Source organism: Lutjanus erythropterus, chromosome 6, assembly GCF_056507025.1.
Source record: "Lutjanus erythropterus isolate fLutEry1 chromosome 6, fLutEry1.hap2, whole genome shotgun sequence".
In the NCBI taxonomy this organism is placed as follows: Eukaryota; Metazoa; Chordata; class Actinopteri; order Lutjaniformes; family Lutjanidae; genus Lutjanus; species Lutjanus erythropterus.
Window position 1 is genome coordinate 42,486,558 of NC_139322.1, and position 24,415 is coordinate 42,510,972.

General features: G+C 38.6%; 2 protein-coding genes across 3 annotated transcripts in view; one reads left to right on the forward strand and one right to left on the reverse strand.

The window, feature by feature from the left end:
* Positions 1-885: 885 nt before the first annotated feature.
* On the reverse strand, positions 886-21,039 carry mthfr (methylenetetrahydrofolate reductase (NAD(P)H)). Of its 2 annotated transcripts, none has more exons than XM_084721997.1 (12): positions 20,920-21,039; positions 20,161-20,422; positions 16,675-16,913; positions 15,316-15,426; positions 15,029-15,222; positions 12,902-13,152; positions 9,304-9,438; positions 8,967-9,147; positions 7,623-7,805; positions 7,416-7,517; positions 7,204-7,323; positions 886-1,804 (listed from the first exon to the last, which is right to left on the reverse strand). In XM_084721997.1, the coding sequence occupies exons 2-12, from the start codon at positions 20,406-20,408 to the stop codon at positions 1,583-1,585; spliced, it is 1,986 nt and encodes a 661-aa protein (XP_084578123.1). In that variant the 5' UTR covers positions 20,409-20,422; positions 20,920-21,039; the 3' UTR covers positions 886-1,582. The 2 variants fall into 2 exon arrangements, with proteins under 2 accessions (XP_084578123.1, XP_084578124.1); XM_084721998.1 differs by lacking the exon at positions 20,920-21,039 and adding an exon at positions 20,652-20,784.
* A 1,101-nt stretch (positions 21,040-22,140) lies between these two features.
* Positions 22,141-24,415, forward strand: part of clcn6 (Cl-/H+ antiporter 6) — a 37,033-nt gene continuing 34,758 nt past the window's right edge. The window contains exon 1 of the mRNA XM_084721999.1: positions 22,141-22,325. Within this exon, the coding sequence (XP_084578125.1) occupies positions 22,251-22,325 (75 nt within the window). The 5' untranslated portion in view covers positions 22,141-22,250. The remainder of the gene's footprint in view (positions 22,326-24,415) is intronic.

Sequence of the window (24,415 nt, forward strand, 5' to 3'; positions counted from 1 at the left end):
AAATAAATTTTGATAAACTTTGATTTAAAAAATCTATTACAGTGAGTTACCTTGACATTTTGTGTCGTCTGTTTTCTTGATGAGCGGAAATAAGAACAATGTCAACTAAATGCATTTAGTTCTCATTCAACATGTGTATATGCACGCATCCAGATAATATAAGGTGATGCAGAAATGGCAGTAAAAATGGTCAGGAATATTAATTTATGCACAAATTAACTCTGCCAAGATTTATTGATCAGATCTATTGTGATTTGGGTCACGCTGGTTTGTCATTTTTAAAAAGTGGGTCTCCAAAAAGAAAACTTGGGAAACACTGGAACAGAGCAGGGTTTTGTTCTCCCCAGAACAAGTTGGCCTTGATCGTTAGGACTTATATACATATATAAACAAAATCGCAACTTTTGGAATTTCACTTTCTCCCACAATTTCATTGTAAAAAAAAAAAAAAAGCCTAAAAACATTGCAACATGCACCACAAGTTTTTAGAAAAGATGCCGTGAAATCAGGCATTTTAGGCCACGCAATCCTGGAGTGACTGCTTATTGTGAGCTTTATTAGGTCAATATTGTCTGTGTGGCAAAGGTGACTGCTGTCTGTCTGATGTTGGTGTTGGTGGTTGATGACAGCCTCAGGTCAGCTTCCCGTGTGTGCTAGTTAGACTAACCTCGCTGTTTCTCTTGTCTTGTCAACAGTTCAGTTACTCAATGTGTGGAAAATCCCTTCCACTGCCATGCACTTTCCTCTGGCCTTTGTACTCGGAGTTGTGTGGTGCTGAACAGCTAATGAAGTCACTGTAGTTGCAGCAATACTCCATATTCATTAGTGATACTAGGAGGTGTAGGATACTCCTCTACAGGACTTAGTAACACACACTCACTGGGGTGACTTGTAACAGAAAACTATTTAATGAGCTTTAGAAAGCAGGCTGAACAAATAAATAAGACAGACATTTAAAACATGTTAAGGCAGCGGGTTGATAGTGTCACTGTTGTCTGTGGTACGACTTAGTCGTCAGTGGCTCACACATCTGACCATCACAGCACTTGTCAAAGCATCAAGGGATTAAAAAGTTTCACTCATACACAACATCTCTATCTCAATTACAGTACACAACATTAAAAATCATGTAAAAATCTAATTCAAATATGGCACAAACTTTTTTTTTTATGAAAATAAACAGATTTATTAAAAAACACAAAGTATGGGGCACATTCACATTTCAGTTTTTTTTTTCTAATGTGACATTAATCCATAAGGAAACTCTCAAAAACAAGGTGACTGAACCCCAAACCTGTGTGAGAATATGTGTAGTTTATAAGCTGGGAGTGCTGCAGAGGATGAAGCAACTCATCATGGAGGTCAAAAGTATTCAAAGATGTTTGGTAAGAACCTCTTAATTTTGTTCAGGTGAGACAGTAGTTTCATTTTCACCATATGTTAAAAAACATTTATAAAAAAGTCTTTAAAAAATACTATGAAGTACACTTTACTAGAGCTCTGTGTTAAATAGCAGCCTTTTTAGACAATGCATAAAATTATCAACAGTTCTGTAGTGTTCTGTCTTTCTCTAAAAATGATTTTATTCAGAGACTGCTCCGTCATTGAGTGGCTCTGGAGGTGCATCGAGCAGCTCAAACATGTCATCGATGACCTGCCACAGACAGTTCTCCAGAGGAAAGTCATTGTCCACCAGATTAACCAGGAAGTAGTTGTCATGGATATACTTGATGATCATCCGTGAAGGCGACTCGTCTTCATAGAGTTTGGCCCACTGCTCGATCCACAATGCAAAGGCCTCGTCCTGAGGAGAACATGGGGGCAGGTTCAGTGAGGGGAAGCAGGCAAACGTGCTTCTGATAACATTTTGTCAATTTAGCTTTTTCATTTATCACATCACCCAAAAGTCCACGATACCTCTCAAGGTGCCAGGTGTAAAAATACACAACAGGGTACAGGGTATTTATCAGTGTGAATCAGAACACGATCCAACCAGAGCAACACAACGTTCTAAGAGCTAAAGCATTTATCAGCTTTTAGGAAATCCCTCCTGTCTGTGCTGACACTTGACAGATGAGGAGATGGTGATGAGACAGTGTTCTGACAGAAGTTTTGGAAAAAACTTACTGACATTGGGCCTCATGTACAAACTGTTTGTAACCACAAACTCGTGCTTAAAATGTTCATATGAATGCTTCAATAGAAGTCTGGAAGTGTTTTAATGGTTGATTTATCTTAGTTGTTTTTAGGGATTTTATAAATTTTTAGGTGCTGCATTTTATGAATGTATTGTTTATTATTAATATTATTATTATGAGATGTGAAAATCCTTGCTAGATGTCATCACTTTAACCCTCATTTTTTATACCATTTATTGATAATTCCAATAATTGCATTCTCTTATCTTGGACTGACAAATGAGCTGCTCCTTGTTCTCCACCTGTTTCTTTATTTTTCTACTGGCCTGTTTTTCTTTTTTGCTCCAGCTTTTATATGAAACCATTTCTTTTTCACTTCAGACTGTTTCCTCAGAGACACAACATGCGCCACTTCAGTTGTTGCATCCCAAGTAATTATTTTTATGAGTCACAAAATTTTGCTTATTCTGGCTTCCTCCTCAGACAAGCAGCGCCTTGTCTGCATCGTTTTCAAAAAAATCCTGTGTCCTTACAAACACTCTAAAGTGCATGACGCAGGTACATTTAGGGTGTGTCCAAATCCACTTTAATAATTAAACAGCGCATAATCTGGGCACAAAGTAAGGCACAAAGGGATTCTATTTAGTCTCTCAACTAATCATAGGTGTATTTTGGGCATAACATGAATTTAACCAATCAGAGTGACTATTTAAATGATGGATTTGGCAGGCTGGAGAAGAGAGCAGAGATGCTGAAATGAGCCACTGGTAGTGATGCAGGTTAACCCACAGGTCATGCAGGCCAGGGCATAAAAATTCTAACATTATGATTGAAAGTGGATGGTTTGCGAATGGATGAAATTATGCATACATTATATTTTATTCTCTTTTTATACCTTTATTTATGTTTCTTTATATTTTTGCTATCAACTTTGCTGCTGTAACATTGGAAATTTTCCCTGTTGTGGGACTAATAAAAGAATACCTTATCTTGTTAAATAGGATGTCCTAAATGTTCCTATGGTTGTTCTTTCCTGGTGGGGAGTGTAGAGTCAGTGGCAGCCATTCTGTGAATCTGGGGCCTTTCCAGCTCAACAGCAGTGGCACCACGCAGCCCCACTCCAAGGCCAGCGGGCCAGCCTAGTAGCCGTGGCCCAGCAATGGATGTCTGGGGCCGAGACCTATCGGACCACGACTGCCTCGTGCCGATGATGTCCAGCCTGGAGGGCGGATTCCTGGACCACACAGATGCTCATGAGCCCCAGCGTTGTTCTGGACCCTCACTAAATGTCACCTATGATTATGCCCTGATGGTGCAAGACCCATCGTGTGAACACCCAGACCAACGTGGTGGTCCCTCATGGTCCTTCACCAGCAGCTCCATGCCTACGATAACTGGCCCAGTGGCTGCACTTACAAAAACCCAACCAGCATAACACAATCCTCTAAAACTCTGTTAGATCTAATCTTTACAAATAAAACAGATCACATACGTAAGACCTATGACTTAATCACAGGCATGTCAGACCACAATCTCACATTGGTATCATGAAAGCTATAAGATGAGGTACAGAAACCAAAAAAAGATTAAAGAAAAGACCCATACATCTTTTATTCCAAAGAAAGACCTTGAGCACCGCCCTCAAAAAATCCTTAGAATCAGAACTGGAAACTGATCAGCTGATTTTGAAAAGCCTCAGAAACAAAGTAACAGGACAGCTTAGGACGACCAAAGCAAACTTCTTTCTAGATGTAATAAAGCAGGCCAAAGGGAATACCAAAAAGTTATGGAAGTGCACTGATCAACTATAAGGAAGGGAGCAAGCAAACAGTAGTAGTAGCAGTAGTGCATAGAGCTTTATGTAAACAGTCATAACAGCTCAGCCATCACCTCAGAAACACAAGCTTCACAGAAGGATAGCTCAGTGGCTGCTAACATTTTTAATGATTATTTTATCAATTTTAGAATTAAGCTGCCCCTTTACAAAAACCCAGTCCCCCATGGTTTTAACAAATGAAATCCAAACAAACTAGACAAAGGTAAAAAAAAAAATCCTGTCACTACTGTCGAATTCAAGAGCGAAGGATACATGGGAACTTGATCCGTTTAACTAAATAAATAAATAAAAAATACAAGAAATTTTTAATCACCCTCATCATGTATAATGTTAACCATTCCTGTGATGAATGTATGTTTCCATCCTCCTGAAGACAGCCATTGTAACACCGATATACAAACCATGTGACCTACAGGAAACTAGCAGCTACAGGCCCATCAGTATACTCCCCGCCAACTCTTAAGTTAATGGAAAAAGTTGCCGCTGAGCAGCTAAATACGCACCTTGACAACGGAAATCTGCTACAGCCAATGCAATTTGGTTTCAGGGCAAACCATTCCACCGAAATTGCATGCTGCTACTTCCTTGAGGTTATCAAAGCTAGTCTTGACAAAGGAGGAGTGGGAGACACGGTTTTCGTGGATCTTCATAAGGCTTTTGATAAGGTTAACCACCCTGTGCCTCTGTCTAAACCAGGGGTGTAAAACTTACGGCCCACAGGCCAAAACCGCCCCACCAGAGGATCCAGTTCAGCCCGCGGGATGACTTTGCAAAGTGTGTAAATTACAGAGAAGACATTAATTTTAGAGTTGACACGATTCCTCAAGTAATTTGAGTAATTTGATAACTAAAATCCATTTAAATCCAAACAACTGTACAGCACACTGTGTTTCACATGTGGGGGTTATTAAACACAGAGAGGAGGTCAGTGTGATTCTCTGACCCTGTCTGTATCTGATCTGTTGACTTTCTTCATCAGCAGGATGTTTTATAAAGACAAAAAGACTAAACCTAACTCGCATTTGCAATTTATTATCACATGGCTGCAGCATCTCTCCTCTCTGCGTCAGTGCAGCTCCTCCATACACACACGTACAGTACAGACACACACAGAGGAGGTCAGTTGCATTCTGGGTTTTTCCCTACATATTAATCCACCCGCGATTCAGTTTTCACAGCAGCAGAGAAGCTGCGTGTGGAGGAGACTGTTGTTAATGACAGAGTTTATTACAACAGAAACTAACATGATGGTTAATGACATCATCACCAACCAGATGCACTTATAAAATTAAACAACTGTATAAGGAGGTCTATACGTAAAACAGGAGAGTCTGTGTTTCTCTGTGAGAAACTTTCAGACCTTCTCACAGCAGAGTGAACAGGTGAGGGAGGAGAGGAGGACAGACTGATCACTAATCAATCACTGATACCGTCGTCCTCTCGGACTGATTAAAAAATAAAAATGACAAAATTGGTGACAAACCAAACCTGGGTGTCCACACAAATAAAGTCTTTGTGTGAAACACTGCAGAGTGTAACATCGTGCTGTTTACAGACAGTCTGCTGTCTGTAGTTTGACAGAGAGACAGAGAGGGTCGTGTCTAGAAGGGAACCCTAGACCCGTGAAAGATCACGCCAGTTTGATTATTTTAGTAGAAATAATGAACACAAATCTCGAGAGAGTTGTGCAAATAAAAAGTTACCTTCTAGACACGACCAAAAAAAGGTGCGCAGCTCCAGAAATAGTAAATCATGTCGTGGTGTCGATGTTTTTAATGTGGTGGGCCGCCATAAATAAAACACTATTCACTGATCCACAGAGAGTCACTGAAACACTGATCACTGACCTGCTGTGATGGAAAAAATACTCACATTCTTTACTTAGGTACAAACACTAATACCACAATGTAAAAATATCTAATTACTAATTTATACTAATTTAATTTAAAAATCTTTCGTTTCCTTTTTTGAAAAATCAACATTTTTACTGCTTTTGTTGTACTTTAATACCTCTACTTTTACCTTTGTACTTGAAAGAAAAGTAGAAAGTAAAAACAGTAAAAGTAAATCTACAGTAAAAGTAAAGTTACTTTACTGAGTATTTTTACTTTAGCAATTTATAGTTGTTCATTTAATAGACCTGTCTTATCTTCTCTTTTGTATATTTCCATTGTTCTTAAATAAAACAAAAGTAATGTAACAGAAAAAAATGCAGAACACGCAATATTTCTTATCTGATTACTCGATTAATCGGCAGAATAATGGATAGATTATGCTTTAATTTTACTGGTCTGGCCCATTTGAGATCAAATTGGGCTGTATGTGGCCCCTGAACTAAAATGAGTTTGACACCCCTGCTCTACAGTGTGGGAGTATTTTAGACAGACACACAGTTTGACTCTCTTGAGCTCCACAAACTGGATTTGACTTATCACAGCGGGACAAACTGCTCCACAAGAGTGCTGGATGTGAAGCACCAAGTGACCTGTTCTCCTCCTGCGTCGCCCTATTTACTTTCTGTCAGCACCCAAACACCATATATGTGGAACATATTTCTGTTAGTAGAAGACACTTCAGATAGATTTTCTAGTTGTCTCTTCATCACCCAAAAATGATGTCTGCACCACTGCTGTTAACTGTACACCAGGCATCATCTGACAGTGTTATTCTGCCATCTGTTCACTTTATCAGCCACACATGCATGAGAAATGACTAAAACTAACATTACAGACTGTCTATAATTAATTTCAGGCAGCAGAAAAATGACAAACTATTTTCTTTGGCTCACAATGATACAAAAATAGAAAAAAAATGATTGTCCAGTTCAGTGAAGGGTTGACACAGTGATTAGTTATTAAATTAATATGCATCACAGCAGTTCTGTCAAGTTATTTGACCTTTTTTTTCATATAAATATTTCTTATTTAACCAACACCAGCGTAAACTATTACTACTACTATACAACAGCTCTCTGGTAAATATGAGATTCATTTTGGCAACATAATATTGCATATATAAACTTATATTTCGAGACGACTGCTTTCAAAGTTTCACAGTACAAAAGTCATTTGATATAATCTATTTTCCTATTATCTATTATCATCGTTTCGCATCAGCATTTTTATCATAGTTTCCACCAAGTACCAAGAATGCACATCACACACAAGTAAAAAGCACAAAGCTGAACAGTCCTGAATTTGTGGACATTAGTATAAGTCTCTCTCTTACCTTCCAATACATAAAACTGACTGGGTCTGCAACAGTAGGCTGAACAATCTCCCTGCCGGGAAAGATCCCCCATGTCACTGCGTTGGGCTGCATGTCAGGGGCGTTGGTCAGGTTACGGCCCTGCACACAGACATTCATATATACTTATATATATACTGTGCTCACAAACAACCACAAACACAGAATGACAGCTGCTTCCTGTTCACACTCACGTGCACATTAACAATGTGGTAGTTGACACGGGGCTCATACTTCTTCAGTACTTTGAGGAGAGCTGTCACATTTTCACTGGAGGTGAAGAACTCCAGATAAGCCTGTTGCATGTAAAACAGGAGAATTAAGGCAACATGTTAGACAGAAACACCCCTCTCTCTAACCACTCCATCCAAAGGTATAAACAAGACATCAAGTGTTCCTACTTTTTGAAAGACGTAGCCTCCTGCAGGCCCCCAGCCTACTATAGGGTCTGTGGAGGGTTTGCCATTGATGTTGGGCTGGGAGTTGATGGTAAGGACTCCTCGTCTGTTCACTTTCTCCAGCTCATCTTTCAGCAGGTTGGTCTCAGGGGCCAGAGGCTCATCGTTCCACGGCAAACACATCACCTAGCAGAAGAATTAGCCTGTGTTCAACATGTCTAATTTATATTATTTTATATTATCTAATAAGTGGGAACAGCTAATGCAACATAACTATGGGAAAATGTTGGTTTAAAAGATTTCTCATATTGGGAGACACACTTATTCTCTTTCTTTCAGAGCGTGAGCTGTTCAGATGAATGTCAGTCTCATGTCTGTGTTAAATACAGAGCTGGACTTACAACCTGGTTAGCCTAGCTTAGCATAAAGACTGGAGACTGCAAGAGTAAGAACAGCTGGCCTGTTTTTGTCAAAAGTTCAAAAATACACCTACCAACACCAAGGTCACCATTTATATTTCCAAAAATGTTAAACTATTCATTAAAATAAGGCTGAATTAAATATTTTAGACACTTCATGTTTCAAGTTCATGTTTAAAGGGGACAGTTCACCCAAATGATATTCAGTCCTTATCTACTCACCCTCATGCCAACTGAGGGTGAGTAGATAAGGTTTTTTTTTTTCTTTTTTGGTCCACAAAATGCTGCTGGAGTTTCAGAGGAAAACAGTGCCACAAATCTCACAAATAATTTTAGTGAATGGTGACCAGATTTCAAACAAGAAACAAAAAACAAGCAAACATAAATGCCTCCATACTGGTCGTCTGGTGTAATTCAAGTCTCCTAAAGCCCTGACATGCCAAGTTGACATGAAAGATTTACACCATATTTTTAGCCTGAATCTTCACTGTAGAACCTTAGCTTGGAGTCACATTCACATGTGCGTGACACCATCTGAACTGGGCATGTGCAGTGTGATGTGTGTGCGTGCAAGTTAATGTTGCACATTAATTAAGCTAATAAAACTTCCAAGATAATTAGTCTTCCAAGAATCAAGTAAGCTAGATGAGAATTAACAGGGATGCATGAAATAGTTAAACCAGCTTTGAAGATCAGGCTCAGTTAGAACACTGTTAACAAGTTTGATCAATGAGATCATCAACTTGACATCAGTCTAATAAAAAAAGAAAAGTCATTAACATGACTTCTGTAAAAGTTCTGTGCTGTGAAAAGTTGTTTTAGCAGTCCTGCCAGGTACAAGGACCCACAGCAAAACCACAAAAAACAGATACTGTCAACAGATCCATGTGAGGACGCTTATCAGTCATCAGCACACAGTTTTGTCTACCTTGTGTCCTCTGGAGTTTGGTTGGGCACTGATGTAGCAGGTGAAGACCTCAAAGACGCTCTCTTCATTCTTCAGCTCCTCACCCCACATCTGCAGCAGTGCATCTTTGGAGGACTTGCTCTTCAAGTAGAACAGGTAGTAGTCATTTAACTCACCAAAAGCTGGAGAAGAGGAGTTTCCCCTGAAGATAACAACAGGACACAGTTTAGTCATTTGATAGTAGGCTCCACACCAATTCTCACTCTCTATTTATCCAGACTCAAGAGTAAAATGTTGGATGATATTGTAACATTTGAGTTTTGTCATGTAAAATGTGTTCAGGTGTAACTGAGCTCACCATCTGCCGTTAGGGAACTCATCCCAGTCCTGGGTTCTATAGATGTAGCTCTTGGGCCTAGATGCCCAGAAGATAGGTCGAACATCTTCTACCTTCCTTTTGGGGTGGGCACTCACTGCCCAGGGAAGAGGCCGCCTGGCAAAGGAAACAAGCTCTCAAACTCTGGACCACTTTGAATTCTAATGTCAGGCAAACAAAGAGCGGGGACCTGGTCCACAAAAACAGGTTGAATCTGCTTATGCTGTCTTTGAGATCCTCACACTAATGATCCTGGATAAATTACCGAGGTAACTATGAGCTTGTGAACATCAGAAGCGGGGTTTGTAACAAACCTACAGTAGTATGCAACATTCAGGATCCAGGGCAGTGTATTAAATTAGTGTGTTTTGCCTTTAAGTGTTTACTTGTACAGTTCCAGCACTGACATTCTAACTTTTTTCATTTCATGGTATATCCATTTTATGTTTATACAAAAAATTAAATCCAATGCAACAGTTTCAGCACTGATATTCTACCTCATTTGGTAAGAGTTACTGTCATCAATGACAATAGCTCATTGGAAAAGGATGGAAAATGCCCTTTATTTTCTTTGCACTGGTAAATGCTGCTGCCTGCAAGTTGCAATGACAAAACACTGTTCAGTATTTTTTGCTATATCATCATAAATATCATTATTACAAATTTCCTTGAGATATTGTGACAATTTTGAGGCCATAACGCCCACCCCTACCATGTAGTATCCTAATGATGTGGGTTTTTAATGCAGTGCTGCCTGAGGGGTCAAAGGTCACAGACATTCAATGTTGGTTTTCAGTCTTGCTCCTCACATGCAAAGATTTCTCTGGATTGTCTCAATCTTTCAATGATATTGTGGATTGTAGATGGTGAAATCTCTACTTTCCTGAAGTTTTGTGTTGAGAAACTGTTGGACTATTTGCACTTTTTCACAAAGTGGTGAACCTCACCGCATCCATGCTTGTGAACGATTGAGCCTTTCGTGGATGAACCTTTAATAATCAATCATGATACTGTCACCTGTTACCAGCTCAACTGTTTACTTGTGAAATGTTCCAAACAGGTGTGTTTGCGCCACAGATTTCACAGTCTTGCCCTGTTTTTGAAACATGTTGCAGGCATCACATTCAGATGAGAGTTCATTTACAACAAAAGAATAAAGTTAATCAGTTTGATCAGTAGACAAAATATCTAAACATATATTTTGTACTGTATTCATCTGAATACAGGTCTGCCACACAGATGACGTCGTTTTCAGAGACATCATATTTTAGCAAGACAATGCCAAGACACATTCTGCACGTGTTACAGCATGTAAAACTTCACTGATTAGTGTCCTCAGTTCCCAAATGCTGACTGAGTGTTGTTAAAAGAAAAGATGATGTAACACGGAGGTTAACATGACCCTGTCTTAACTTTTTTGGAACCAAAGTACCAAATTCAGAATGACTTCATATTTACAAAAACACACTAAAGTTTATCAGTTTGAACTTAAATATGTAGTCTTTCTACTGTATTAAATTGAATGTAGAATATATATGTACTTTTCTGGAAATACTGGTGCCTCATTATGACCTGCATATGCAAACCTACACAAGAAGACTGGTTATTTCTATATTGTCATCTGCCAGTGGGTCTGAGTCTCCATGAAATCAGATTAAATGAGCCATTATTTAGATTTAGTTACAGTGAGTACTACATTAGCCAGTCAAAAAGAGGAAGGAGATTTTTATTTAGGTAATTTTATTTTTGAAATTATGTCCTGTGGCTATGGCAGTGGAAACACTACCACTTTTGTCCACAGGGGCCTCCAAAATCAACACATATGAAAGTAGCACAGGGGTGTCACACTCATTTTAGTTCAGGGGCCACATACAGCCCAATTTGATCTCAAGTGGGCCGGACCAGTAAAATTAAAGCATAATCTATCCATTATAGATAGATAAGAATCAGATAAGAAATATTGCGTGTTCTGCATTTTTTTCTATTACATTACTTTTGCTTTATTTAAGAACAATGGTAATATACAAAAGAGAAGATAAGACAGGTCTATTAAATGAACAACTATAAATTGCTAAAGTAAAAATACTCTCTACTTTACTGTAGATTTACTTTTACTTTTTACTTTACTTTCTACTTTTTTCCAAGTACAAAGGTAAAAGTAAAGGTAGTAATGTCTGCAGAAACCACAAACAGAAGATGGAACTAACTCTTTTAACTGAAACTGTCACCAGAATGTTTTGTTCACATGTTAAAATCACAACATTTTTCTTCTGGAGCAGGACAGACGCTCACAGACCCCGAGAGGACAGGGGACTGGTTTACCAACATGACACCTTTTTCTCCTCTTGAGTTTGCAGGTCTGTATTTAGTCATCAAAAAATACCAATAAGAATACCATTAAAATTACAACAACGCAATAAAAATGTTGATTTTTCAAAAATGGAAACAAAAACATGCAAGACTTTTAAATTAAATTAGTATAAATTAAATAAAGACGCACCTTTTTCGGTCGTGTCTAGAAGGTAACTCTTTATTTGCACAACTCTCGCGAGATTTGTGTTTGTTATTTCTACTAAAATAATCAAACTGGCGTGATCTTTCACGGATCTAGGGTTCCCTTCTAGACAGGTTCCCTTCTCTCTGTCTCTCTGTCAAACTACAGACAGCAGACTGTCTGTAAACAGCACGATGTTACACTCTGCAGTGTTTCACACAAAGACTTTATTTGTGTGGACACCCAGGTTTCATTTTTTTAATCAGTCCGGGAGGACGATGGTATCAGTGATTGATTAGTGATCAGTCTGTCCTCCTCTCCTCCCTCAACTGTTCACTCTGCTGTGAGAAGGTCTGAAAGTTTCTCACAGAGAAACACAGACTCTGCTGTTTTATGTATAGGCCTCCTTATACAGTTGTTTAATTTTATAAGTGCATCTGGTTGGTGTCGATGTCATTAACCATCACGTTAGTTTCTGTTGTAATAAACTCCGTCATTAACAACAGTCTCCTCCACACGCAGCTTCTCTGCTGCTGTGAAAACTGAATCGCGGGTGGATTAATATGTAGGGAAAAACCCAGAAAGCGACTGACCTCCTCTGTGTGTGTCTGTACTGTACGTGTGTGTATGGAGGAGCTGCACTGACGCAGACAGGAGAGATGCTGCAGCTGTGTGATAATAAATTACATCAAAATTTAAATGCCAGCACTCATCAATACTCTGGTCTTCACAGTGTGCTGTACAGTTGTTTGGATTTAAACAGATTTTAGTCATCAAATTACTCGAGCTATCGTTTCAACCCTAAAATTAATGTCTTCTCTGTAATTTACACACTTTGCAAAGTCATCCCGCAGGCTGGACTGGATCCTCTGGTGGACCAGTTTTGGCCCGAGGGCCATAAGTTTGACAACCCTGTGAGGCTTAAAAGATGATGTTAATCTGACAGTATCTTGTGTTTTGCCAGAGGTTTTAGCATCTAGCATTACCTTTCATGTTGTTTCATGTATAGCACAGGTCAAGCATTTGTAGATATTTTAATCAAAATGCTACATATTATAACTTAAAGCAGGCAGAGGGATAACTGACCTGGGGTCTTCTATCCACAGGCCCAGCTGTCGGAGCACCTCCATAGTGGCGACCTCTCGGTTCAGCGTGTAGAAATGGAGCCCTGGTACCTTGCCACTGTCCAGCAGCACACGGCACATCTCCACTGCCTGTTGGATTCCATAGTTACGGATAGCAGCATCGTTGTCTTTGATGGGCTCGATGACTTTGGTGATCTCCTCTGGCACCTCGAGCTTTGACAGCTTGACGAGCTGACGCAGAGACTGGTAACCCTGGAGACCAACAGGTTAGTTCAGCTAGTTCAGCCCAGTGGATGGTCTAATCATAACTACAGTAACACAAACCTTTAAGGGTACAGATACACATGTTGGCAGCAAATACAGATTTGGCTTCAGTGCATCTTCATGTTTTTTTCCACACAAAGTTGTTCCACAGGAGGTCATGATCTACTTCTATTTACCTCACAAATATGTAATTTAGGGGCATTATTGTCGACATTAAATGTGCCAATGCTTGTTTCACTTCAGTTAATTACTGTTGCCTTCATTAATAATTTGCACATATTGAGGAACAAGGTCACTAAAAACAAAATCTGAAAAGCCAAAGCTAAATATTTTATTAATGTAATAAATGGAGGAAAGAGCAGTACTATAGCAATGTGGAAATGCCTTACAATTTTGACAGGGAAGCTCAGTGGGAAAGCTGAAAATCAGAGACAAATCAACATAAATGGCAACTTTAAATTAAGATGCAAAAACTAGGCCTGTGCGGTATATCGGTTCGTACTGAAAACCGGTCTTTATTTTCGTTATGATATTAATTTTTCATATACCACCATACCGGTGAATAGCCCAAACAATGTCCAGAATGTGCGCGGCAGGAAAGTGTTTCAGTGGGGACCCATTTCACTGCTGCACACCAACACCACAGACGTGCTTGCTTCAGCGTGTGCTCTAGGGATGTTCCTGTCAACTAATTTCCCTGTCTATTTATACTAGTTGACTAGTCTAACACTAAGAAAAGACTCAGAAAGCAGTTATAATTTAGCAGAATTTATTAATTTATAATGTTAAACACGGTCTGAAAAAATAGTGTGTGCATTAAGAGCCATTTGAAGACGTTAATCACAGTCTACAATCGCCAAATCGTACTTTAAATACAGCTGAAATTCGTGCTACTTTGCGCTGTGCAATACAAGCCTTACACATTAATGTACAAAACATGACAACAACTCACTAAACGCTTCACCTTTTCAGACTGAAGAGGGTCACAGTGTCTGCAGATAAAGGACCCAGAGCTAATGTTAGCTGCCAGCCTTACACACAGTGTGGCTAACGTTAGCAGCAGCAGCTCCGCTTGCAGGTTTATGTCTGTGTCTGTGCTTAATGTGGGCACATTTCTCCAGTCGAGTGAATATATATCAGCTTATTCTATCACTGTCTGACTTTGCTGATATAAACATCCAGGGTTGCCACGGCGATCGGTTCATATGCGCTGGACGAGAGGGGCTGCTGTCTCACAGAGCCACAGCCCTGACTAGTGGTGTGCGGCTGCATAAAATCTACTAGTATTTCTGGTGCCAACTAGCATGGATGGGGACATTTAATCGTATAGTCATCCCTGCCATGTGATGGTAACCATACTTTGAAGGGGTCATGCTTTTACCTGTCTGGACATGGAAAAAAAAAACATGATACAGTCCTTATGACAGTAAAATGGGCTGTTTAAAACCAATCAACTGCAGTAATTCTTTTCTCATTAGAAGAAAATGTGGGTAAGAACACTGTTGCATGAAAAAAAATACCGTCAAATACTGTGAAACCGATATGACTTTTAAAAAAAATGTGATATGAAAATTTTGTCTTATCGTCCAGCCCAAGCAAAAACTATTACTACTGCCTCAAATGCCTGCATTGTTGATTCAGTCAAATGTGTTCCTTGACATGCACCTACTGGAGAAGCCACTTGTCTCTGCTCAAACATGATCGGTACAGTGGTATACTGTGTCTGTGTATTAAAAGGCCAACAGAACAAACAGAAGACTGGTTCCTCCTCTTTCCTGACGTTGTTGTATGAGCCCATCTGAAAATGAACTGTATGTTTATGATGAGCAGAGTATTCCTGTTCCTGGAAGCAGCAGTGAACTACCTGAATGGGGAAGATTCCAGGGAGGATGGGACATGTGATACCAATCGCCCTGCAGTCATCCAGAAACTTTAGGAAAGTGTCTGCCCTGAAGAACAGTTGGGTGATGACAAAATCTGCTCCAGCATCCACTTTCTCCTTTAGGTGTCTGAGATCGTCCTCATAGCTCTCTGCCTCAGGATGGCCTGTGGGGTATCCTGGACACACAAACATATTTCAGTCACTGACTGATTCATCAAATGGAGTTCCACTTAAACTGTCTACTACCCATGTGGAGGCATAAAACATACCAGCAACACAGATGTCAAAGTAATCATCAAACTCTGATCTGATATGTTTGACCAGGTCAATGGCGTAGTTGAAGCCTCCCTCTTCTTCCTCCCAGTCTGCTCCCACCGGGTCTGTGGAGATAACAGAGTAGACATTGAGTCAGCAGGATTGGGATCAGACCTGATCGTATCAGCTATGTAAAGTCTGATCCATTTCAGGACTTGTTTAGTTATGCCTGCCATCTAAAATGGCCCATTGCACTCTGCTAAAACATTGGAAGCAGAAACAAGGTGATTACCTGTACAATAAGTAAAACACCAACACTTTTAAAAAAAAATCCCTGAAATCCAATCTAAACTATGACATGCAAGTAGTATGATGGGTAATAAGGCCTCACGAGGTAATAAATAAGTTGGAATGTTAGGGCTTTGTTGTCAATTATTTTGTATTATTTACATTATTTCCACAATATAATTATTTATTTTCCTCATAAAATTCTAAATTTTTCTCAAAAAAGCCTGTGACATTTCACTCTCATAATACTGCATTAATCTTTTTTTTCCACTTGTCCCAGTCAGGCAACTGCGTCAGAAATCTACGTGCCCAAAGCCAATTTGTACCTGTACAATTTGTTTTATTTATTGGCAGTTATCAAAGACTGAAGTTTATTATGTCCAATCTCGGGCTATGTCTATGAAATGTCCAAAAACAGTGAAACTGTCCATCTCAGTTTGTTAAAGCTCAAGGTGATGTCTTTAATGTCTTGTTTTGTCTAAAACCCAAAGAGATTCATTTTAACATGATAATAAACAGAGAAAATCAAGAAATCTCCATATTTGAGAGGCCGAAAACAGCATTTCCTGCCATTTTGCATGGAAAAGAAATACTGTTATGCATAATTGATTTAAAAATAATTTAAAACTTTAATCTTTTTTTTTACTATTTGCCCAGTCAGGCAGGTGAGTTGCCAGATTTACTTGCCTGCCATGACATTTTACTTGCCATGGGGAAGCCTTATCACTGGGCCTTATGGTACATATTTTTTTTCTCTAAGTATTACCGAGATACACTTGAAATATATATACACATCTGCACTGAGTAAAAAAAAAAGTAATTATTTTTATAAACAACATTTTGCAGGTATGGCACATGACTGAAATGCTGAACATGACAACACCAGAATAGCATATATCATCCACAAATCAGGTACATGTCTCTCTCATATGTGCTATTTTTTATAAAATACACTTAAGCAATAAGTGACCTGCCTTTAAACAGCAGGTTAGATATCCCACAAATGGGACAGACAACTGGAGCAAATATTTCTTTTGTTATTCAGAATTTTTCTATTATCAATGTTAACAAATGTCAGCTGTTACCTCCCCTCAGTGCCATGATGTTCTTGAGGCCCAGGTGCTTTGCTTTTGCCAGGTAACCAGTGATCTTCTCTTTGGTCTGGTTGCAGCAGGTCAGGTGCAGGATGCTCTCCAGGCCACAGTAATTGACCGCTGTGCTTGCAATCATCATGGATGAGGTTTCCTTGTCCGAGCCCGGGTCCCCTGCTGGATGCCAAGTAATGTCGATGAACAGGGGCCCTCCAGAGCCCATACGGTCAAATCTGAGGAAAAATGACCGGATATTCACTTCTCGGGCTGAAAGACTTTGAAAACATGTCTAATTGTGATTATTTTGACTAATATTGCAATTGTGATATCATAGGTAATGATCATTTTTACATCATTATTCTTGTTTTGATTGAAAAACATGTTAAGATTACTATGATGTGGTTTTTTGCATGAATCTGTATGAAATGAAGAATTTTTTTAAGTCTGTAGACTCTGTAGACATCTATGCCTCACCACATTCATTCATTTAAAAGTTTTTGACACAAATTTTGCCTTTAACAAATACTGTACCGCAAGTAATTTGAACATTGCAAAAAGCCATATTGATAATTTCATGCTGAAGAACCCTGACACTGCTCTTTGTAATATTAGCCACACTCTTTTCCAGAACTTCAGCAAAATGGGTCCACAATGGAACTCATATGCAAACTAAGGATTGGAAAAATCCTCTTGGAGTCTACCGTTGTTGAACTGGGCGGCCATGGGGCTGCTCACATCATTGTAGTGTGCTGAGACCAAGTTATTTTTGTACTAACAAATTACAACTTTCACTAAATTATCATCACCTCCACCAAGGAGGTGATGTTTTCAGTTCCATTTGTTTATTGATTTGTCTGTCAGCAGGATTATGGAAAATCTACTGGCCTGATTTTCATAAAAGTTGGCGGAAAAAGAACACATTTCATTTCTGTTAACATTGTGAGATAGGTCAATTGCAAACCTGGTAAACCAAAAGATATGTTTTCCACAAAAGTGGCTGTATGAGCTCATAATTCACATTCATGTTAAATATTTTGGTGATTAAAAACATATAGGTATACCTAAATAGGCCATACCTTATATGTATGTATACTGTATAAAGCAGCCTAATAGCCAGGCCTAAAACAGGCCCTTGGCAGAGCTGCAGCTGTTCTCATCATATGGGTCTGAAACAGCTGATACACATGTAGCACATGCAGTGCAGCAAAACATGGTTTAAGATAATCGATGCTAAAAATTCTGGGAAAAGGTCATACAAACTATGTCAGGTATTATTTCCATTAGATTACCTGTCTGTCCCCAGCTATTAATTACTGGACGTCTTTCACCCATGTTAAGACTGTCAGGTGTAAAGAAAAAGATAACCATTTTATGCTCACTTATGGCTAAATACTGTCATGCCACTGTCTGGAAGAGCACAGAAGCACCTATAGTTGGACACTGATCTAAAAGTATTTGTAACCGTTTAGCCATGGAAAAACTGATTTATGATACAGAGGGGAAAATGCATAACTTTTTTAAAATATCGGGACATTTTATTAAATATCTTTAAAGTCACCGCACAAGATGTTTCCCAAGTACTTGAAAATAAGAAAAAATTCATGTTTTGTTTTAGTTAACTTTGTTTTATTATGTGTATATAAACCTTGAAGTATATCTGTTGTCTTAATTTTGCAAAATTTAATAACTATATTTAAAAAAGGCTCATTAATGATGGCACACTATATTTATAAATCAAATAGTAGCCTTCACATTCCAACTGATATCATGCCCATACAAATCAACTAACAGGGGTCAGTTTTCCAAACATTTAAGTTAGATCAGAATTATCCAGATAGGATTAAATCTCAAAATTGAGTACTTCAAAACTGGTAGATGTGATCCTGATCCTACAAAACTGGGATATGGATTTGGTAGTCCCACAGTCCAGATCAAATGTCTATGGTGTACATGGTACACATTTATTCATTTTTTAGGCCTGTTCAATGCTTGCATATTAAAGTAATACAGATCAGGATAAAACAGTAGGCATCATGAATCAAACAATGAACTAAATAACCCGATTTTTAATTAGATTACCAAAACAAGACTTGTACATTTCTTCCTTTGAAAGTGCGATGTAGATCTTGCCTGCCTTGTCCTTCATAATATAGGATGAAGAATGAAAGGTTTCTCACTGCGATGGAAGGAGTGACCATCACATCCTCAGACAGATGGCCCTGACCTATTACATGGCAGTACTGATCCAGATGGACCAACTGGACGAATATTGAGAGAAAATTTATTTTGCTTTGTGTCTTTTGGTAACAGTAGTATAAACAGTAGCACTTTTCATAAACCCAAAGCCAAACCGAATACTTTGAAAAACCAGGACAAGATCAGTTTTATCTGGGACAGAAAAAAAGAGGAAACAAAAAATCTAGATAACTCTGATCTAGACTGAAGGGTTTGAAATACTTGACCCTGGTATCGCAACTCTTAATACAAGTAACATGTCCCTTCCCTCGTCTTCCCTTTTTCCTTTGGATCTACAAACACGGATCTCATGCATGTCCTCTCTGGAGTCCAAATAACAGAAATCCATTGTAGAGACAGAACTGGAGTTAATAATGAAACATCTAAATGATCCTTACTGTTTTTTTTTCAAGTTGGTGTAAGCAAAAAAAGCCTGTTTAAATATATTCAGCCATATAGTGGGTGGATTTAATATGAATTTAATATATAGTCACATAGGTGCCCTTTTTTGGTTTTACGACCTGACCACTGTCATTTACATTTTCAAATTATTCTTTAAAAAGTCAATTAATGTGGTATAACAGCCAGCAGGCTATACTGTGTGTTACTTTTTTTCTCTGGACATGCTCTGGAAGCTGCAAGTAGGCAGAAAGAAAAGAAAAATACTGAGAGAACTGCAGATTCTACTTTTCAATATGGATTTCTTTCAGTCAGTACCAGTAATTACCTGCTTCTCCTGGCCAAAACAGATAATTTAATTTTATATGTTTGTATTTTAAAAAGTTCAACCTGTAGTTTATGCACACCTGAGGGTAAGAGAGCTGTGGAACATTAAATCATCCATCTTTGGTCACTACATCTGAGACTCTGACTGAACAAAATCTGACACCGTTATTAAAACAACAAAAAAGAACAGCTTTGACTCTTCAAGTGTTAAATTATTTTTCTAGCAAAGTTCATGAAAAAAACTTCACAAATATACTTTGGCTTTTGTGGCGCATTTTGCCTAATGATTTGACAATATTTGTATAGCTGATGTTTATCAGCTGAATAGGCCAATACTGGCTAATAATTTATCAGCTCAGATATTGACAATACCATTATATAGTAAAATCAGCATGTAAATTGATGTTAAAATATGTAACAGGCTGCACCACCGAGGGTTCAACAGAATGTACGCTTGCTGTCTCACACGCAGTCTAAGCACACCGTATACCCAGTTTAGCCCAGTTAAATTTCACATGCCTTGAGATGAGGTTGACAGCTCCGCTGGCTGTGCGAGGAGGAAAGAATTCCAGCGAGAACCAGCGGTCTCCGGACTCCGTCCTCCTCCGCATCTTATCCCGAAGCCTGTCCGCGCGGTCTGCGTCCAGCACCGGCGTGGAGCAGCGGGAGCTCTCCTTGGAGCTCTCCCCGCCGCTGTTGCTGGCCCCGCTGGAGTCGCTTTTGCATGACTGCCAACTACCGTCCCCTCGCTGAACCTGGTTCACCATGATGTCAGATTATACTGAGAGAAAAGAGGACACAAAACAGAGAATTGGACATCATTAAGTTAGCACAGCATACTCTGACAGCACGCATACTGATGCTTTCTATCTACCTCATAAACATAAATAAAAACTCAAAAAAATCTCAATATAAATGGCCAACAATAATGCAAGACGTTCAAATGAAAGTTAAAAAAAAATTCTTGCTTCTGAACCAGCAACCACTGAAGTTCCCCACACACATCCTACCTGACCCGTTTAAAGCAGCACCAGCTCTAACCTGGCCGATCAGTAGTTACTATAACAGACTGACACGAGCTGCTCGTCTATATCCAGGTGTATCACGTATCGTAGTAGTAGTATGGTAGTTAGCTGAGCATGACCACAGCAGGCTACGTGCCTCATTGGTTATGACAAAGAAATACAGACGTAAATTAGCATAATAAGCTTCAAGCTAAAGCCGGGGACTTCCTCTTTGCAATGGAAAACAAAGCAAACAGCGCTTCAGTTCTCCCACCTTCTCCAGAGTCCGTTTTCCCTCCAACATCGAACATTAGAACATTAACGGCAACAGCGAGGGAACCAACAGCACGCGGAGACCGGACGCGGCGTGGCTGGAGTCAACGGGACGATGCTGCGTTAAATTCACCAAAGAAAACATCCTCTTCTTCTATAGTTTTAATGGCGGGCTACAAAGCAACGTTAAAGGGGCATGCCGCCACCTACTGCACCGCAGTTTGTAACACCATAAATTTACAATGAAAAGAAGGAAAGAAGGAAAAAAACATAATCTGGATATTAAATGTTTCGTATAAATATTTAAATAAAGCCCTTTGTACCTGGACTTGTTTCCCCCCTTTTTCCACTCCATCCAAATAAGACGGGGTCATCAGTTTCTCTACATCCACAAGTTTCACATTTATCTAATTCTGGCTTTTTTATGATGAACAAAGTATAAATTAATCCAATATGTCCTAATCTCAATTTAGAGAGAGTGGGGATACACGCGCCTAGATACACAACTGTTACAACAGCGGTTAGTGTAACGCTAGTCCTCCCACGGCTCGTGATTCATGAAATCTTTGTAAGAGCGATTTTTGTATCATTTTTATGAACCTGACCCTGGGTAAAATTCGAATAAACTTTAACATTCAATTCATGCACATGATACATGGATTATATGCCTGTTGGTTTTGTTAAATTTAGTTGAAATTAATACACATTCCTGTCAGCCCTATAGATAATATCATATGTTAATATTAATATTGATAATAAACAAGTATTTTATTCAAAATGTTAAAGTGAACAGGTATTTCAATCCAATGCCGTTTTCAGTGGTTTCTTCCAATATATCGAGTTGAATATATCCGTTGTATTTTCACAGGCACCAACAATATTATGTACAACTATAAAATCGGCTTCTTGCTCAATCGAATGACTTTTCCTGTAATACCAAGAAATTTCATGGGTAATATTTGACTTTTTGCGTTTAGGATGCACGTATTTACTTATGCGTAAATTAAACGCACATTTGATAGTTTGAAACGACTTTCCGTCTTCAGCGTCACGTGTTACCATGACCAGATGATCATGGTGAGTTTTTGTGTCATGGGAAATATGTAAACGTTTTAAACATAGCGACAATGCTATGACCCTATAATTTAAAATCTAATTTTACGACAATGCTAAAGCATATGCTTCTTATTTACTATAAACATACCGCTCTTTTCACTAAAAGCTAAAACTAAATGTGTTTTCTGGTTCCACCAGCGATTTCGATCTTTCAAACTTACAACAGCTTGACGATTTTACCACAGGCCTTAAACATAGCATGACACAACAACGAAGATGGCGTGTTGTGGACACTGTTTTTGTTGCCAATGTTGCTGCAGAGAAGGAGAGACGCGGACGCCTGAAGAACTGGTAAATAAATGTTTAGTTCTCCGGTCTAAAGAGGTTCTCTTGATTTTTTTTAGTATCACATATTTTTTGTCGGAATTTCTCCTGAACTCTCCGCAGTGCCATATTCTGTCCTGCTTGCTCCACCCCGCTGCTCAGTCAGTGTTCTGTTGTCATGTAGCTTCTACAAGAAGCCACAATGACCTACCTTAAATCTGTTCACAATGTATAACCCACGACTGGGGAGTATTTTTCCCTGCAGCGAAACTTTGCCTTAGGGGGATGTTTTCGGTGTTGGGAAGATACTTTGAAAGCATAGCCATGCAAGCTACTAGTGACTGTACACTAGAGGAAGTTCAACTACAGCAAAGCCACCCTTGCAAGACATCTGTCACTTTGATGAACTAAATCTACTTAGAAAGTTGACCTAGTTTGCAAAAAATGATCAAATTAACGGTGAACATGTAAAATGAAATGATAACAAAATATTACACTAAAAAGCAGGGGTGGAAGTAACTAATAATAAATACTCAAGTTACTGTAATCTAGAAGTTTTTATGAGGGGTACTTTTAGTTTAATGAGTACATTTTCAAGTGTGTAATTTTACTTGTCTCGTACTTAAGTATGCATTGCACTATGTAATCTACGTTGTTACTTCTAAATCTTAGTTGAGTACAGAGTACAATTTGAATTAATATCCACACCTTTTATCTGCTGTTTTGTAGCCATTAAAGGGATAGTTCACTCAAAAATGAAAATTGAGTCACCCATATTCGGCAACACTGTTTGCCTGTGAAACTCCAGCAGTGTTTTGCAGACTAACAAAATAAACTCGACCATCATTCGGTATGAGGGTGAGCAGACAATCACTGAATTTTCATTTTTGAGTGAACTATCCTTGTAAGTATGCATTTCAGCATTAAATCTACTTTGTTACTTTTAAAATCATAATTGAATACTGAGTACAATTTGTATTAATATCCAAACCTGTCATCTAAAATTCTTGTAGCCAGTAATGCTATCTGATCACAAGCAGCCCAGTGCAGCAGGTTCATGTATGTAGTGGTGACACTGACCACCCACAGAACAGAGTAGGGGTGGTTAATCTGTCTGATTTCCCGATCCGATTCAATTATGATTATTGAGGTCCCGATTCGATTACCAACCGATTTTCGATTATTAACGATTCTCGATTAGCGATTATTGATTTTCCATTTGACAACAGTAACCCAAAATACACCACAAAGTTATTGCACCATTAAAAAAACAGTCAGTTGCTGAATTACTTAACTCTTATTAACAACTCAAAGCACTTCCTGTGTAGTGCAAAAAAGAAAAAAGTGGTGGGATTAGGGTTAAATTATTTTAAAAATGCACTTGTCTTTGATCTTTGTCTGTCTGTAATTATCACCATAGTTATGTAATGTAATAATAATGATAATAGTAATGATAATGGTAATAATATTAAAAACTTCAAACTTATACAGTGCTGTACTATGTATATACTATACATATATTAGATCATTATATACTGTACAGTATAATACACAACTAAGCTCTGTAGTCTGGCTCAATGTCCCGCCTACAGCACAGCACATCTGATTGGTTAGAAGTCGTGATCAATCAGCAGACACACTGTGTCACAGACGGGGTGAGACAGAGCTGCACCGCGTGATGTTCAACTTCCGTTGACCGCGGGATAACATTTTTGCAAAATAAAATAATGCAAAAAAAAAAATCGATTTTTGAAAATTTAATAATCAATTCATACTTGTCCGTAACATAATCGCGATTAATTAATAATCGATTTTTTTCACCACCCCTAGAACAGAGCAGGAAGTGGTTGAAGATTTGTAGAAACAGAAACCTTTTTGATTGAATGACTGCTATTTGAAATTTGTTAATCAGTCCCTCCAGGATTTAATTTTTTGTGCTGAAATTGCTGGAGAAAGTGAAAAGAGTTGCAACAAAAGAGTTGCCTTTTTGTATAATATAATATTTCACTTGCTTCTGGGAGAATAAAATCACATTCTGTTGTGAGTGTTCTCAGTGTCCAAAAAGATCAAGATTAGAAAAATTCAAAGAAAAAGTGCTTTATTTGTGCACTATTCTT